At 29.3% G+C, this 19610-nt stretch overlaps 1 protein-coding gene across 3 annotated transcripts in view; it reads right to left on the reverse strand.

Annotated features, from left to right (window-relative positions):
• Window positions 1–19610, reverse strand: part of LOC145291321 (DNA repair protein RAD50-like) — a 260298-nt gene that overhangs the window by 137168 nt on the left and 103520 nt on the right. For all 3 annotated transcript variants that reach the window (XM_080137063.1, XM_080137061.1, XM_080137064.1), the window contains exons 12-13: window positions 16228–16304; window positions 1701–1802 (exon numbers count right to left, since the gene is read on the reverse strand). In XM_080137063.1, the coding sequence (XP_079993189.1) occupies window positions 1701–1802; window positions 16228–16304 (179 nt within the window). The remainder of the gene's footprint in view (window positions 1–1700; window positions 1803–16227; window positions 16305–19610) is intronic.

Raw genomic sequence — 19610 nt, forward strand, 5'->3', positions numbered from 1 at the left:
CCAAATTAAGGACAAGTCTATCTAAAATTATTTTGCTAAATTTTCCTATGTCAGATTTGGATGGGCATATTAGTCCGATGGATGTGTTTAAATGAAAGTTTTTCTTATGGCCTTTAAATGGAAAATCTAAGCTAGAGTTAAAATTGCAGTATGATTAAATAAGTTCAGAAATTTAAGTAAATTCATTATTAATGTGATCAATGGGGGAGGGGGTATTTTATAGAATTTTTTAATTTTTTTTGTACAAAAGGATTGATGCGTATGATAACCCAGTTCGTACTAACTTTTTGTTTTATCAACAGGTACAAAAATTATCAGGTGACAAGTGATATCAAGTCTTTTATGCCCATCATAATGATTTTTGCCATTTGTGAATGTTCTTCAAAATGGTGTTTTCGTTTTACCTTTACATTTGTATAATGCCAGCTTTTACTTTTCTTCTGACGAGAAGTATTTGGCTTCGAAATGCCATGGCTTAAAGAGGCTTCGCCCCTATCCCTCTTTCTGTACCTTTATTGACTTGATAATGTAATAAAGTTTCCATGTAACTTTACTCTTTATCCTTTTAACTTATATATATATATATAATAATAATTAAAATAAAAGACAAGAAATAAAACTTATATATAATTTGATTTAATCATCAGAACAATAAGGAAAAGTTAAGGGGAAAAGTAAGAAAAAACTCATGGCATTTCGAAACTAAATGCTTCTCATCAGAAGAGGAGAAGGGTTAAAATTATACAAAATACAAATATAGAAAAACCTGGCTTAATGAGATTTAGATATGAAATGAGAATGATGGAATAGGATAAAATGGTAAATAGCAATTAAAAGTAGGTAAAACATAGAAGGGTAAAAAGGAGGGGTAGTATATATATGTAAGTAATAGTACAAAAAATTTTTTAAGCCAATATGAAAATAAAAAGGAAAAAATAGGAAAGATAGAAGTGGAGAAAAAAAGAGAGGAGACTCTTTGATAACATAATTATATGTATGTGTGTCATCCACATACAGTACTGTTTCATTGTATCACAGCTTATCAGTGCAGCTAGACTAACAACTACTTCAAGCCAGGATTGAAATTCGACCACCTCTGCGACAGTCAGTGCTTCTCACCATTATGCTATTTGGCTGCTGTTGCTAAGATGAGTATGTGAAATTACAATGTTTAAAGATTGTCCAAACAAGCAATTTTTTGGTAATTCTTTGCAAGACTAGATTAAAAATATTTTAACATGATGTCAAAAATTACATATCTATGTATAATTTGTAGTGGCAAAATATGTTTATACTTTGTGTATTTGTTTGTTAGGCGACATCATTCCAAGCATCAGCAGGAGCTAACATGAAATATTAATATTATTTGTAAACAAGACATTTTTTCAAGTGTCATTAATTATGATGGCATGAACACAGAAAATTTTAAAAACAAAGAATACCAAAAATACAATTCCAATAGTAGTATGGAGATATTTTAATTCAACAATGACAATTGTTAAACAACTGTGAGAACATGGTCATATAAGAGAGAGTCCTACTGACTTCCATACACTCATTAACCTTCATCCTCAAGTGGCCTCCAGGCCTTGATAAGTGGTGACTGCTTTGTAAAAAAAAAAAAAAAAAAATGAACTGTTTGTTTCTACTTAATTATACCAACAGATTACATTTCTTTATAATAGAAAACGATTTCTTACGTCTGCTTCTTGTTGAAGCTTTCCCAATTCAATCAGCAACTGATTCCTTTTACTTTCCAAGGAGATACTCTCCTTATTTAGTTTCACAAGCTCCCTTTCAGACTGGAACAAAAGAAAAAAAAATATATATGAAAATTTTTAATATTAAGTTTTTAATCAGTATGACGAAAGAAGAAGGGAATCTGACATAGATAATGTAAAAAGAAATATCTTTTCTATCCGTGTGATTGTGTAATTAAATTTCATTATTATTTCCTTAACAAATGTAAATTATTCAGCAAAAATAATTATATTTATGCTTCTAAAGTTTTTCCACATCCACACTAAATATCTATTTGCAGAGCAAGTATCAAACTATTTTAATGGACTGTTATAGACAGTCCATTAAAATAGTTTGATACTTTAATGGACTGTTATAGACAGTCCATTAAAATAGTTTGATACTTGCTCTGCAAATAGATATTTAGTGTGGATGTGGAAAAACTTAAGAAAATTGCCAAAAAATTATAAAGTTTGGGTTAGTGAGAGTTGCTGTGATGTTCAGAAGTTACTATAAATATAAGTATGAGATTTTTATTTCAAAAATTAAAGTAAACCTGTATTCCACAGTTAACGGTAATAATATTTTTCATAGACATATCCATTTTCTACAGCAGATTTAATACTTTTCTTCTAAATCTATCCACTCATTTTTATTAAAAAAAATCTTACTAAAATTAATCCATATCAGTTCAAATGATAACAAAAACAAAAAAAGCTATTAATAGTTGCAGTTCATTGAACTCTTCATTTACTTTTAACAATTTACTTTACATAATAAAAATAATATTTGTGTTTAGATTGAGTCAGTTTATTAGCAAAATTCTTTTACTTTTTTGTAATGCTTCTATAATTTATACTAGCATGACTCGTTAACTGGCATTGCCCGGTGGAAGCATGCCCCTCCCCTTCCCTTGTTAAAAAAATTAAAATAGATTTGTTGCTGGTAGCCAACCCCCAACCTCCTAATGTTAAGAACAGCTTTTGGAATAGACCCCCCCTCCCCAACCTCCTCATGTTAAAAACGGCTTTCAGAATAGACATGCCCAACCTCGCCATGTTAAGAACAGCTTTCAGAATAGGCACCCCATTTTTTAAGATGGGAGGGGGTCAAAATATTTTCCCCAAATTTAACCTTGATATTTGTTGTCAGCATACACACCCAGAAATACTATAAACCAAAAAAAAAAAAATTGGTGAATGGAGCTAAGGTAAAAATTTACCTAAAAAAATAAAAACAAAGTTAATGTCTGTGCATTGTTGATAATGAGTTCGAAAAAGAGAATTAAACAAAATATGCCACAGGAAGTATAATTGATAAGAAAACAAATATATAACAAATAAATGTTTCCGTAGGCAACGTAATTTAGTTTAAAACCTATTTGCATGAAATATTGGGGTGTTAACTTATTTGTAAGCAGTTGACATAAGTAACATGATTGAAGCCTAGGTAACTGTTGGAAAATATATAAGTAATTAAAATCGTCCACAGTAATAGTAAATGTAAAAAAAAATAACAAAAAACAAACTAAAACAAAAAAAAAATAACATCGTGTAAGGGTTGAAAAGCTGCTCCAAAATTGAAAAATGAATAATGGTTGTTCTTTTCTTTTAGCTTTTTTTTCGGGGGGGGGGGGGGGGAGTAGTGGGATGTAAGCACTTTGTGTATAAATAAGTGTAAGGTTACCAGTATTTAATCCTTTGTTTATGAGCCGTTATTATGCTTCTATTTAATTTTTTTTTTAGCATGATTGCCTCATGTAGGGAGCCATGCTATATTGAAAAAATTCTGGAGTGTTCGTTTGGTAGGAAAATGAATAATAGGCCCCAGTGTCAACTGGTAGCAGTGGGAGGACTAAATATTTATAGAGAAAAATAAGGACTCCTTCCTCTATAGATGTCGCGATTTCGATGGTGGTGCTCCTCAGATGAAATGTAGCATTTTATTACAACGACTTAATGTGTCTAAAATTGTATTTAAAAATTACATAAGATAGTGGCTAATAGTCTAGATGTAATGAATTAGTATGTGGCATCTGTTATTGCAAACCTACAATACTTTGGTCCAGAGGGGAATTTCTGCAGTCAAAATATTATATAGGAGATGATTTATATAATAATTTGTATTATTTATACAATAATCTGCAAAAATAATAAAATCACTTGTAATATTTATATATTATAATCTGAAAAAAATTATATAATTTGTAATATTTATATAGTACATGGTAATATATATAATAATTTATTAATAAGTAATAATATAATACATATAATTTATTAATACAGGGTGTCCATAAAGTCCGTGTGCACTTTAAAAAATTTATAACTTTATTTGTATTTGCAATAGAAATAATCTGTAAAATGGATTTGAAAGAAGTAAATCTATATTTTTTAAGCTTTTGTTGAAATTTTATTTAACTTTCCACATGCCCTCCATCATTAGCAATACAAAGGGTAATACGATTTTGCAGTTCACAAAAAACATTTGCCAAATGATTTATAGTAATGCCTGAAATCACATTAGTTATTCTAGCTTTTAAATCTTCCAATGAACTAAGTTTGGTTGCATACACAATTGTTTTTATATGTCCCCATAAAAAAACACTAATGGAGTCCAATCTGGCGAACGTGGAGACCAATGAAATGGTCCACCCCTTCCGATCCATTCCTGATTTAGAAACTGTCTAACATGCCGAGCAAAGTGACAAGGAGCTCCATCTTGTTGAAACACTGTATCATCTTTCAAGTTTAATTGTTCAAATTGTGGAATAAAGTAATTCTGCAACATATCTAAGTAGCTGTCACTATTAATAACACGATCTTCAAAAAAATATGGCCCTATGATTTGATTTATTCCCAAAGCACACCACACATTAACTTTAAGAGAGTCCCTTTCATATTCAACAGTTTCATTTGGGCTTTCAGTTCCCCAAATTCGGCAATTATGCCTGTTGACCTTACCACTAATGTGAAATGTTGCTTCATCAGAAAACAGTAAATTACTCACAAATGCATCATCATTGCAAAGTTTTCATTGAACTGGTGGCAGAAAGTTAGCCGTGCATAATAATCCTCTTCTAACAACTGTTGATGTAATTGAATTTTGTAAGCTTTCATATGAAGTTTTACCCGCAAAATCTTATGCACAGTAGACTTTGGCAGCCCGAGCTCCAATGACGCCCGTCTTACAGACGTTTTTGGACTTGCAGTAAAGGATTCTTCTATGGAAGCAACACTTTTGTCACTGACACATGGCCTTTCAGACCGTGGTTTATCATGAACAGAACCCGTCTCTTTAAATTTTTTCATCCATTTAACAATGTTCCTATGAGGCGCTTTTTTATTCTATTCAATTCGAAACTTTCTTTGTACAGCAATAGTAGATTTCAATTCAGCCAACCAAAGGACACAGTTTACTGTTTCCTCACTTGAAGCCATGGGATCAAATTGATTCTGAAAAACAAAAGAAAATATTTTTTACTTATCTAAAAATTGTTACGAATTTTGTGGAGAAAAATTATTCAATAACTATACTTAAAACTAGATACATGAAACTTTATAACATTTTTTACAGATTATTTCTATCGCAAATATAAATAAAATTATAAATTTTTTAAACTGCACACAAACTTTATGGACACCCTGTATTATCAGTAATAATTATAGATTAAGTGATAGTATTTATATAAGGTGCAATATTTACATAATAATGAGTAACATTTATGTAATAACCTGTAAAATTTATATAATTTGTAATAATTATATACTAATTTGTAATATAATAATTTATAATAAATATTCTAATGTGTAATATTTATATAATAATTATATAATCATGCAATATTTATATAATTTATAATAAGTAAATAATAACTTGTAAGAATTATAAAATTTGTAATAATTATATACTAATGTGTAATGTTTATATAATAACTTGTAATATTTATACCCCAATTTGTAATTTATATAATAATTTATAATATTTATATAATAACTATCCTGAGTGCCCGCCGTTGCCCGGGTGTTTGGAAGTGTGTGTTGAGCAAAAATAAAAAGTGATAGTAGGCAGGCAGGTTCGTAAGGAAGAAAAGAATGCGAAAAAAAAAACATGTTTTTGCCATTGCATCCATCACCAAACACGAAGAGACGAAGGTTACAATTAAGGCTAGTCAATCGAAAAGAGGGGATGACTTTTGAAAATATCAGCGAAAAAAGCGACCCCTCCTTGTAGAAAATCGCCCAGTTGAGGGTGAAGAATTAATATTTTTCGATATTTGTTGCCTGAAGGGTCAAGCTTCAAAACGATACTGATCTCGTGACAATCTGTCACCTCTGTCGCAAGTTTCAGACATACAAACGTACATATATTTAAACAGACAGGTGAGATTTATATAATAGATTTGCAATATATAATTTGTAATAATTATATGATAATTTGTAATATTTATATACAAATTTGTAATAATCATATAATCATCTGTATTATTTTTTATAATAATTTGTAATAATTTTATATAAGTAATTATATTATTATTATTGGTTCGTTAATAGGCTGCTTTTAAAAATAAAATAAAGCTTGGCAGTAAGAAATTGAAAGCTATCCAAATAATTTACATATGTTCATTTTTTATTTCATAACATAGTATCAAAAGTTTATGGAAAAAAAATTCATAGAATATATTTTCTTTAATTGCCCTAGAAAGGAATATATTTTCTTTAATTGCCCTAGAAAGGAAACCTCCGTTGAGAGATTATTTAAATCTCTCAACGGAGGTTTCCTTTCTAGGGCAATTACTCTTGACATATCAAAGGCTTTTTATAAGGTATGGCTTATGCCAACTTTACAAGATCTCTAGCTATGATATAGTTGGAAATGTCTTCTCAATTATTAAATCATTACTCTCTGATATGTTCATAAAAGTAGTGGTTGATGGGTAGAAATCAGAAGCTCATAGTATTAATACCGAGTCCCTCAGGGGTCCATCCTGGGTAAAACTCTCTTCCTGATCTACATCAATGATCTTCCAAATCACATCCTTAGATTATTCGTAGACATTTATGCTGACAACACTACCATCTGTGTGATGTAATCCCCCATTGGGGAGCTTTAGAACAACGCTGAGATAGCTAATCATTCCCGGGTGACGTCAGATAACCCGAGGATTTAAAATGGAGACTATAAATATATATATTTTATTTCATGTAAAAATAGATATTGTTTGAAACCAGGGAAATATATTTTGCAGCTAAAGTTGATGACAGGAACTTGAAGCATAACATTGTCTGGCCTTGGTGAACTCAAAGTTGGATGTGAGAACTGACATCTGACCTTAGCGAGTCATGAGAATTAGTAATTCAGATCCCAGGTTTGGGAATCGCATACACGAAAAAACCTGAAGCTTTTCGGTTTCGTGGCGAAATCTTATTGGCTGGGGAAATTTACACCCCATCCACATACCTCACTATATATACGACTGTCATGCGAAAATTAACCAAAAGAACAAAAGAGAAGAACAGACCGTAGAGACGTGATCCCTCTACCTTCCTCATCCACCTGTCTGACGCTGTCTGTGAAGAGATTTGAGACTTTGAAAAAATTTACTAAGAACTGAATGATATTTGTAAAAACATTTGTACATGTTTGAAAATTAACTCTGTAGACTAGAGTACACAAGTTTGTTTTTCTTCCTGCTTGCAGCTTCGATATTCGTTTTCAGGATACAGGATTCCATGCAATAACCCTCAGAGAAGACTAGACGACACGAGCCAAGATTTCCAGATAAAAAGGGGTTCTAACCACCTTCTTCACGAGGAGGGAATTACATATGGCAGCACATCAAAGACCGTAAATGTCCAAGTTCTCTCTGATGCTCTCTCCTCTGATCTTAAGCACGTGGTAAAATGGGGAAAGAAGTGGCTGGTTACTTTTAATACATCTAAAATCAAGCTTCTATCTTTGTCATCAATGCTCTGATCCCCATCTGGCATCACCTGAAATGAATGGCTCTCGTCTTGGGAAGGCTCCATGTTTTGACAAGCTTCTGGGCTTTACCTTTACTCCTGATCTGAAATAGAACATGTACATCAAATCTGTTGCCAAGGTCGCTGGAAAAATGGTGAGATCCTGCTATTGATCTGCTAGTTATCTCACTGCTGATGCAATGTTTTACCTACATAAGAACCAGATATGTCCAAGGATGGAGTATTGCCATCATATCTGGGCAGGAGCTGTTAGAAAGACCTTATACTGCCTTGACAGACTAAAACAGACTTTGTAGCCTAGTAGGAGATGCTCTTTTCTCTTCTCTTCCCTGCAACCTCTTTCTCACAGAAAAGACATTGCAAGCCTGCTTCTGCTTTATCATTATTTTCATGGCAAGAGCTTGTCTGAGCTCCAATCTATGCTTCCCCCCACTTCGTCAAACCTTCACGAGAAACACTTGTGTAGCTGAAAACACTATCAATAATTTCCCCCACTCTTTATCCGTGCTTAAACCTAAACATAGATTCCATGAACAAACCTTCTTTCTTAGAACTGAACACCTGTGGAACTGTCTTCCATTTGCCTGCTTTCCAGCTGATTACAATATGGTCATCTTCAAGTCCAACATAAAGAAGTTCTTAATGAGCCGTTCCCATCAAGTAATCCAATTTACCAAATTTACACTACTAATGATTCCTATGAAATTGTCCCATTGACTACTCTACACTCTTTAATCCTTATCCTCGAGTGGGCTCTGGGCCTTGATAAGTTGTAAAAAAAAAAAAAAAACTAGCTGAAATACCTTGTGTTACCAGGTTTCATTTGGTATATTTGAATATTCCGTCCTTATACATAATTATCTTATTGATTAAACGAAGCTGTAATTCACAATGGCTTCTTTTTCTATATTCACCATGATGTAAGAGCAGTAAGTACGTTTTATTTTATAGAGGTCTCACCAGTAGTCCTAATCCTCTTTTTTAGTTTTATCTTTTAGTCCTTCTTTCAAAATATGATGTAAGAGTTGCAATTATAATTTTATATCTTAGTGCATATCTGAAAACTGTTAAATCTCCTTTCATTTTAATTATTTAATATACAATATATATAAAGATGACATTAGTAATCTATTCAGTTAATTAAATAATTAAAATTTAGTTTCAAGCAGTGCATATCTGAACACTGGTAAATGTATCTTTAATGTTAATTTTGAAGGACCTCTACAAAAACAACATTTTGGGTGTGACCTCTAACAGGTGTTTAAATGGAGAGTTTTTATTCCGAAAGCTGTTCTTAACATGGGGAAGTTTGGGGTTTTTATTCCGAAAGCTGTTCTTAACATAGGGAGGTTTGGGGTTTTTATTCCGAAAGCATTACTAATTCCTCAGTTGTGAAAAAATGGCTGCTAAGGATTACATTAGCTTTTATGTTGAATAAAAAATATTTTCATATATAGTAAACTAATTATCAGCCTCAAATTCAGCTGTAATATTTGTTGTCAGTATACCAGAAAACATTTCAGATTTGACATTTCGAATGTGAACGGGGAGTTGCAGTTAATGGAAAAAAAATACCAAATTTTTTAAAATTTTTATCAGAGACCAATACTTTAAAAAATGTCATCGAAATTAATATTTGTTTTCTAAAAATTTAATGATTATTTATATTTTATTAGTTACAAAAATTTCTATTTTGTATAAAAATAAACCTCTATTTTGTCTTGTCATAATTTTCTTAAAAAATATTTGAATTCAGTGTATGGAAAACTTTCTAAAAAATACAGTACATGCATTCAAAAACTTTAGAATTTTGGTTTGAAATTAATATTTGTTTAATCAAATCGATGAATGAATAAAAAAGAAAAGATATATAGGGATGTCTTCATCTTTTTTCTTTACAAAAAAAAAAAAAGGAGAAATTATTTATAGAAAAGGAAAACGTTAAAAGTAATGGAAAAGCTATTTAGAGAAAAGAAAATAAGGAGTAATTATTTAATTAAAAGAAAATTATAGACTATAAATATTTCCAATTTCAGAATCTCAAGCAATATTTACGTATTACTTGGAAAAGAGAAGAGAGAAGAAAAGAAACACAGGAACCTGACATTAGCCCAAGTAAGATTTTCTGTACTTAGAATTTGTCCCATCGTGGAACATTTACTTAAGAAAAGTATGAATCTTTTTTCATTGAATTTTGTCTTCGTTTGTGAGGGATTTCGGTTAAAAAAATAATTGTCAAAAAATATTTATCGTCTTATAAAAGACAGTAAAAAATCTGTAAGAAATTAAAAAGAAAAATTTTAGTTTCCAAGTCTGTAATTAAATATTTTGATTCTGCTTGCCATAAAATAGGTTTGAATATATTTAAAATCATGCAGATATTCGCATTTAATCAATACAAAGACATGATGGCAAAAGTAAAAAAAAAAAAATGACTTAGTGCCATCAGCTAAAATCGAAACCAAAATATTTAGTGTTCCAGCTGCATTTTCTACCAATGTTGTTATCAAGAGAAAGAGATTAAAGTCTAAATATTAACATACTTGAAGAAATGAAATTATGTGAGGATGCGCAGAAAGTAAAAACATGTCGGTCAGTTGAAACGAACATTTCATATTTCAACATGCCGATGTCTGTACACATTATTCATCCACCTAAACGAAGATTTTACCACCATCCTTGGTATATAATCACTATTTTCTGTTAATTTCAGTGCAATGTAACGAGTAGTTTAAGAGTTTACCTGTTAAATATTTATACATATACATACATCTACTGTTTTATTTATATAGATATATAAGAAAAAACTCTTTTTCATGCTATTGATAAATTCTTTAACTTTAATGTATTGATAATGGAAATAATTAAAAATGTATTGTATTTGAAGAAATATGTGTTTCTGTTGATATCTTTTGGAAAACAGCTTCAATATTTTATAAATTAAAAACATTTTTGGATTGTTGCAATAAAAAGAAAAGCAATGACAGTAATTACAAAGATGACACTGTTGTTAAAAAGTAGATATTTGCGACCGACATGTAAAACTGAACTATACAGTAATAAATCATTTTTAATAAAAAAGTGTTGCAATTAATTTAACTAGTTTTACCTGTTTATGCAGACAATTATGATTTGACATGGTTTGGATTAATTAAACAGCTTGTAAAACTAGATATATGTTGATCAAAACTTATTTTAGCTGAAAAAATGTCAAACAAAATTATTCATTTTCACTTAACATTAATTTTTTGCAAAATAATTTTTGGAAAGATTATATTATAAACAAAAATACTAATTGTATTATTTAGATTCTTCAAACTACTGTTCTCATCTTGAGTGTTATTTTCACAATGTTTTGGCTGACGTAACCTCTAACTTTCTTCAGGTGTATCTTGTCAAACTCAGGAATCTGAACAAATTTTGAATGGAACCCATTATTTATCCACAGGGGCAGCTTGTTCTCATTCCATGAGCCATGTCTGGATAGAAGTCCTAAGTAATTGGCAACAACAGAAGAAGGTCACTTTTTCAAGTACTCTAACCACTGTGTCACAGGTTCTTGAGAACAATTCTAGTACAAATTTTAGGAGCCTTGAATCTATTTTTATTTCTAGACTAGGAGGACCTGTTTCCCAGCATTGCACAGGGTAATGTAGAAGAATGCTTACTAAAAAAAATATTAAGTATTCTTTTTGAATGAATTTATGTATTCATTTTCATGAAGTGATCAGTAAGGACTTCCATTGCTCGCCATAATATTAGTGATGTCATAATTTTGTGTAAACTTTATGAAGCTGTTTATAAACATTTTTTACAAACAGATTAAAAGTCAATAATGGAAGTAATGTTTCATAATTAGAAAAAAAATGGAAATGTTTACTTAAAATTCTATGGTTAAAACTGAACATTTCAGAAGAACAAAGTTAAAATTATAATCTTTCAAAAAGTAATTATTTTCTAGAATGTTGATTTATTTTTTCTTTCAAAATATAATGATATTGAATTTATTTAATTTTTTCATCTAAAAATTCATGGTAAACAAAAAAATAGATGTCACCTCAATATATATGTTAAAATTTCAAATGATTCTAATATATTTTATTCAGATTGCATGAAATGAAATATGGGTGTTATCAGATACAAAAAATATCCCCTCCCCAGCTATACATTTTTTCAAAAGCTGTAAATTAATCCAAAATTCAATAGGTATCAAAAATTGTGAAAATCTGACTATTAGTTGATTATTGGTAGATTTATAAAATGCATGTATCTTAATGCATTAAAAGTGGCCACTACATCAGAACATTAACAATTTTAATCGTGCATTTGTTTTTAATTATTAGCAGTTTATTTTAGGCTGTTTCTTTTGAATAGTACAAAAGTTATGATGACAATTAATGATGACCTTTATTAAATAACATCATGTTACATTTTATGCTGCGCTTTGGAAGTATTCAGTGGTGTTTTTGGTGTAATTTAGAAAATGAGTTATCTCCCCATAAAATAAATTTTGAATAACTGAAATAGTACTTCCCCTCACCTACATGTGTAATAGAAATGCTTAAAAGTAAAATTTGCTGAGTAAATTCAAAATACCGGCACACAAATTTTCCACAAAAAAAAAAAAAGAAAAAAAAAAAGAGCCACACAAAGGCAATAAAAAATGTTAACGAAGCTGAAACCTTTAGTTGTTCGTTTTCCATACTCTTTTCACGAAGGAGACTAGACCGTGGTAATTGTATTGAAAAAAAAAATAGCAATGTGCATCAAGAACATTTGGGTTTTGGTGGCGCCCAAGAAATTTGGCAATGGATATGAGGGCAATATTGGCAAGGTAGGAAAATTGTGCAATTATGCATTAAATATAGATCGAAAATAGATTTTAGAACTGTTCTTGCGGCGATATAGTTTTAAATAGTTGTTCCCTCTACCCCCCAAAACATATTATACTGTAGTTTTAAAGCAAATAAAATGGATTTTTTTAAGTGTATGTTCTAAGAACAAGGTTATCTTTTCCAATTATGAATAAAAAGTAAATTAAAATACAATCACAAGAGTAAATCCATTATAATGTATGTCAGTGTATTCATGTCAGTGTCAGCCATTTTCGTAATCTGTTAATTGTTGAAAAAAAATCCATTATTTGTGACTGTTCAAAATTTGAAAAGAAATTGGAAGTCTTTAAACTATTGAATAAAAAGTTAATTTACTCATTTAAATTGAAAATTTAAGTACAATTAAGTTTTAATCATTGGTGGTCATGGTGTTACCTAAAATAATATTAACTAATACTATATTCTTTCAAATAAATAATTGTAACACATTTTATCTAAAACTTTCTGATTTGTAATGAATAATCATTTGGAGGATTAAAAAAATAATTTTAAACAAAATATAAAAGAGGAAGAGTCCGATTTCCCCTGTAACAGTGAGTAATTATTTTATTATTATTGTAATCTAATTGACATTATTTTTTTTTTTCTTATAACTTGTATACATAATTTAATTGAAAAGAGCTACTTCTACAAAATTTGAACTAGTATGTTATTTTTGAACTAGTATTGTTATTTTACCATAACTGTAAACTAACTGTAAGTTTCAATTTAGTTTGAAAAAAAAAAAAAAATGGATCTGATTAGGTTCAAATTCTGTAGAAGCACCTCCCTCCTTTTTATTCTGTTCAAAATTATATTGTTTAACAGCCCCAAAAGAATATTCAGAATAAATCTGAGTGTTACAACAATTTATTTGAAAGAATAAACATAAAGTTATCATTTGGTTCGAAGCAAGCCATATCCAACTTTTTAATTTTTCTACATATTACGGCTTTTTAATGTTCTCCTAGCCTTACTTTTAGTGATTAACATCTCTCATCCTTGTATGTAAAAGGAAGATTAGAAGAACATCAAAAACTGTAATACATGGAGAGATTGAAAAGTCGGGTATAGAGGAAAAACAGAAACCTTCTACCCTTGTGATGAAGTAAAAATAACAGAAAGAGAGAGCAAAGAAGCCGTGCATATGTTGGGTGACGACCAATTACTAAATAGACCTAGTATATATATATATATATATATATATATATATATATATATATATATATATATATACATATATATATATATATATATGTAGTAATAAATAGTAATACTTACATCCAGAAATAAGTTATTTTGTCTTTTTATTTTTAAATGGTCTACTTTATATTTTTTTATTTGTAGAAATGTTTCAAAGTCTGTCATTTAATATTTTGAAATTTCATATAAATTCATATTTATATTATTAATTTATATTATTAAAATTTAGAGGGAAAAATTGCAGATTTACAAAAAAATTGCCTTGATTTGCAATAAAACATTCTTTGTTTCATTTTCTTAATTTCTCAATAAAATAGGTTATTTTTTTTCTCATAATTTATTAAAGAATGTCATTTATTTATTATTAAACTTTAAAAACCAATATAACCGTTTCAACTACTGTATTTATTGAATCTCCATATTAATAAAATTACCTATTTCTCGAATGTCTGTGTGAATTATATCAATATAATAATAATGATAATTACACATTTAATTATTATTTTTATTAATCAAATATTTATTAACATTGAAAAATGTAATAGGATAAAAAAATTAAATTAAAATTTTTTAAAAGTTTAATTACAAAATTCAAATCAACAAGAATGCATATTGGGTGTCTCTGTAAGCAAATCAGTTATTTTAATATTTTGTTAATAGTAAAAAAAAAAAAGAATTTGTGATTATTCAAAATTTGAAAGCATTTAATTTATGAAACAAGAAATCATTTCTGGCTTTAAAATTCTGAACAAATCCTTGCATCAAATAATTTAAAGAAAATTAGTTGAATTAATAATTAAACAAAATTAGTTCAATTAATAATTTAAATGCCTAAATGATAATTAAATTTAACTTTCAAAATCCTATTAAAGTTAAATTTATTTATCATATTCTTTTTTCTTTTTTTACATGGTAGTCACCACTTATCAAGGCCCGGAAGCCACTCAGGGATAAGGGTTATTGCATGTACAGTAATCAATGGGATAATATCGCGTTAATCGTTAGTAATAGAGATTTGATAAAGTGTCTTACTTAAGGGGGCGATTTATGAGGAATTTGTTTATGTTGGACTTGAAGTTGTAGTCAGGTGGGAAACAGGCAAACAGAAGAGAGTCTAGGGAAGTGGTCAGTCCTATGCCAGTTTCACTTAAGAAGAATACTCCGGTTTTGTCTGCTTGTTCCTTACTTAGTCTGTACGTTATGTATTGGAAAAGGCCAAATACAATTTTTGAAGGCCAAACTGCTTCAAAAAAAATAAAAATAAAAATAAGGCTTTAAAGGCAACCCTAGACAAGAATATGAGAGTGACTTCCCATGGACGTAGCTTTGTTTTCGAATATCTTTATAATAATATACGATTATTGCAATGGTGTGAGAAAGGAACTAGTAGTAATTTTGATGCGCAGTGGTTCTTCAACAATAAAAAAAGGGAACATTTGAAAGAAACAAGGTAAAAAAAAAAAAAGAAAATTGTTTGCTAAGAGGTGCTGGAGTAAATTAAAACTTGTATCTTACAATGTGATTTTTTTTATTTGTATTGAAGTATGTAGCACAATATTACATACTGAATATTTATTAATTTATCATTTATGTCAGTTCTATACTTAAAATGGATACTATTTTTAAAGAAATGTTAATACACTCATATTTGCTGCATGTTATTGAATTTTCCGTCCAAAAAACAAATTTTTTGTGCTATCCAGAAAAATATCATTTGTTGTCTCAATATATTTCTCATTCTATGGAATTTCTACAGGTCTTACTAGCTTAAATTATTAATTGAACAAATTTTGTTACAATTTGAAAGTATCCAATAATTTGTTGAAAGCTAAAATGGCATGGTTTAAAAAATAAAAATGCTTCTGGGTTATATGAGGTACATAGAGATAGTTAAAAATAAACGACGTAGCATGCTTTACAAGGTGAGGAAGAGCATGTTAAGCAATTGCCTTTTTCCACTTATCTCATTCTTTTTTTTTTTTCCACTCTTTCATTCTTTTTGTTTCTTTTAAAACACTAGAAACATTGTTTATAACTACATCTGTAAAAACAAGTCACATGACCGGATCACAATTTAAAAGTAAAATGATTTTAAGAAATGTCAGCATGTAAAACGCATGTCAAACTAATGATGCTATATAAGCAAAAAGAAATCTTAAAAAAGGGTTAAACTATGGACGCTCTGATCATTGTTACTCTAATTCACTCGCAATCCATTGTTTCAGCCTTTAATGGTTGGTAAATAGTACAAGTTTAACTACTGAAGATACATTGAAAGGTGGGGGGGGGGGTATCAAATGTTCTCAGCCATTTTTCTTCCCTCCACTTTCAAAGAAATCTTTCAATATGACAATAGCATGAAATTGATGTAAAAGTGCAAATTTTCTAATCAAAATATGAAACGATTCTTTTGTTATTTTTTTAACCTGAGTGAGTAATTCTTCTCTTTCCTGCAACTTCTCTTGAAAATCTCTATGTTTTCTTTGTAATTCAATGGTGGACCCTAAAAAAAAAAAGCATGTCACTGTAGAAAACACTTTCAGCAATTATTATAGGGTAGAATATGAGAAAATAAGATCAAACTAGAGAAATTATTTACCTATGCATGCATGATGCACAGCAATTATTTACATATGCATGCATGCATGATGCACAGAAATTATTTACCTATACATGTATGATGCACAGAAATTATTTACCTATACATGTATGATGCACAGAAATTATTTACCTATACATGTATGATGCACAGAAATTATTTACATATGCATGCATGATGCACAGCAATTATTTACATATGCATGCATGCATGATGCACAGAAATTATTTACCTATACATGTATGATGCACAGAAATTATTTACCTATACATGTATGATGCACAGAAATTATTTACCTATACATGTATGATGCACAGAAATTATTTACCTATGCATGCATGATGCACAGCAATTATTTACATATGCATGCATGCATGATGCACAGAAATTATTTACCTATACATGTATGATGCACAGAAATTATTTACCTATACATGTATGATGCACAGAAATTATTTACCTATACATGTATGATGCACAGAAATTATTTACATATGCATGCATGATGCACAGCAATTATTTACCTATACATGTATGATGCACAGATATTATTTACCTATACATGTATGATACACAGAAATTATTTACATATGCATGCATGATGCACAGCAATTATTTACCTATACATGTATGATGCACAGAAATTATTTACCTATACATGTATGATGCACAGAAATTATTTACATATGCATGCATGATGCACAGCAATTATTTACCTATACATGTATGATGCACAGATATTATTTACCTATACATGTATGATGCATAGAAATTATTTACCTATACATGTATGATGCACAGAAATTATTTACCTATAAATGTATGATGCACAGAAATTATTTACCTATACATGTATGATGCACAGAAATTATTTACCTATACATGTATGATGCACAGAAATTATTTACCTATACATGTATGATGCACAGAAATTATTTACCTATACATGTATGATGCACAGAAATTATTTACCTATACATGTATGATACACAGACATTATTTACCTATACATGTATGATGCACAGACATTATTTACCTATACATGTATGATGCACAGACATTATTTACCTATACATGTATGATGCACAGAAATTATTTACATATACATGCATGATACACAGCAATTATTTACATATACATGTATGATGCACAGAAATTATTTACCTATACATGTATGATGCACAGAAATTATTTACCTATACATGTATGATGCACAGAAATTATTTACCTATACATGTATGATGCACAGAAATTATTTACCTATACATGTATGATGCACAGAAATTATTTACCTATACATGTATGATGCACAGAAATTATTTACCTATACATGTATCATGCACAGAAATTATTTACCTATACATGCATGATACACAGACATTATTTACCTATACATGTATGATGCACAGACATTATTTACCTATACATGTATGATGCACAGACATTATTTACCTATACATGTATGATGCACAGAAATTATTTACATATACATGCATGATACACAGCAATTATTTACATATACATGTATGATGCACAGAAATTATTTACCTATACATGTATGATGCACAGAAATTATTTACCTATACATGTATGATGCACAGAAATTATTTACATATACATGCATGATACACAGCAATTATTTACATATACATGTATGATGCACAGAAATTATTTACCTATACATGTATGATGCACAGAAATTATTTACCTATACATGTATGATGCACAAAAATAATTTACATATACATGTATGATGCACAGAAATTATTTACATATACATGTATGATGCACAGAAATAATTTACATATACGTGTATGATGCACAGAAATTATTAACCTATACATGTATGATGCACAGAAATTATTTACATATACATGTATGATGCACAGAAATTATTTACATATACATGTATGATGCACAGAAATTATTTACCTATACATGTATGATGCACAGCAATTATTTACATATACATGTATGATGCACAGCAATTATTTACATATACATGTATGATGCACAGAAATTATTTACCTATACATGTATGATGCACATAACCTATTTACCTATGCATGTATGATGCACAGAAAATATTTACATATGCATGTATGATGCACAGCAATTATTTACATATGCATATATGATGCACAACAATTATTTACATATGCATATATGATGCACAACAATTACATATGCATATATGATGCACAACAATTATTTATATAGGCATATATGATGCACAACAATTATTTACATATGCATATATGATGCACAACAATTATTTACATATGCATGTATGATGCTCAGCAATTATTTACATATGCATGTATGATGCACAGCAATTATTTACATATGCATATATGATGCACAACAATTATTTACATATGCATATATGATGCACAACAATTATTAACATATGCATGTATGATGCTCAGCAATTATTTACATATGCATATATGATGCACAGCAATTATTTACATATACATATATGATGCACAACAATTACATATGCATATATGATGCACAACAATTATTTATATAGGCATATATGATGCACAACAATTATTTACATATGCATATATGATGCACAGCAATTATTTACATATGCATATATGATGCACAGCAATTATCTACATATGCATGTATGATGCACAACAATTATTTACATATGCATGTATGATGCACAACATTTACATATGCATATATGATGCACAGCAATTATTTACATATGCATATATGATGCACAACAATTATTTACATATGCATGTATGATGCACAACAATTATTTACATATGCATGTATGATGCACAACAATTATTTACATATGCATATATGATGCTCAGCAATTATTTACATATGCATATATGATGCACAACAATTATTTACATATGTATATATGATGCACAACAATTATTTACATATGCATATATGATGCTCAGCAATTATCTACATATGCATGTATGATGCTCAGCAATTATTTACACATGCATATATGATGCACAGCAATTATTTACATATGCATATATGATGCACAACAATTATTTACATAAGCATGTATGATGCACAACAATTATTTACATAAGCATGTATGATGCACAACAATTATTTACATATGCATATATGATGCACAGCAATTATCTACATATGCATGTATGATGCTCAGCAATTATTTACATATGCATATATGATGCACAATTATTTACATATGCATGTATG

The sequence above is a fragment of the Euprymna scolopes genome, chromosome 12, assembly GCF_053919585.1.
Source record: "Euprymna scolopes isolate OS-2025 chromosome 12, ASM5391958v1, whole genome shotgun sequence".
Lineage (NCBI taxonomy): Eukaryota > Metazoa > Mollusca > Cephalopoda > Sepiida > Sepiolidae > Euprymna > Euprymna scolopes.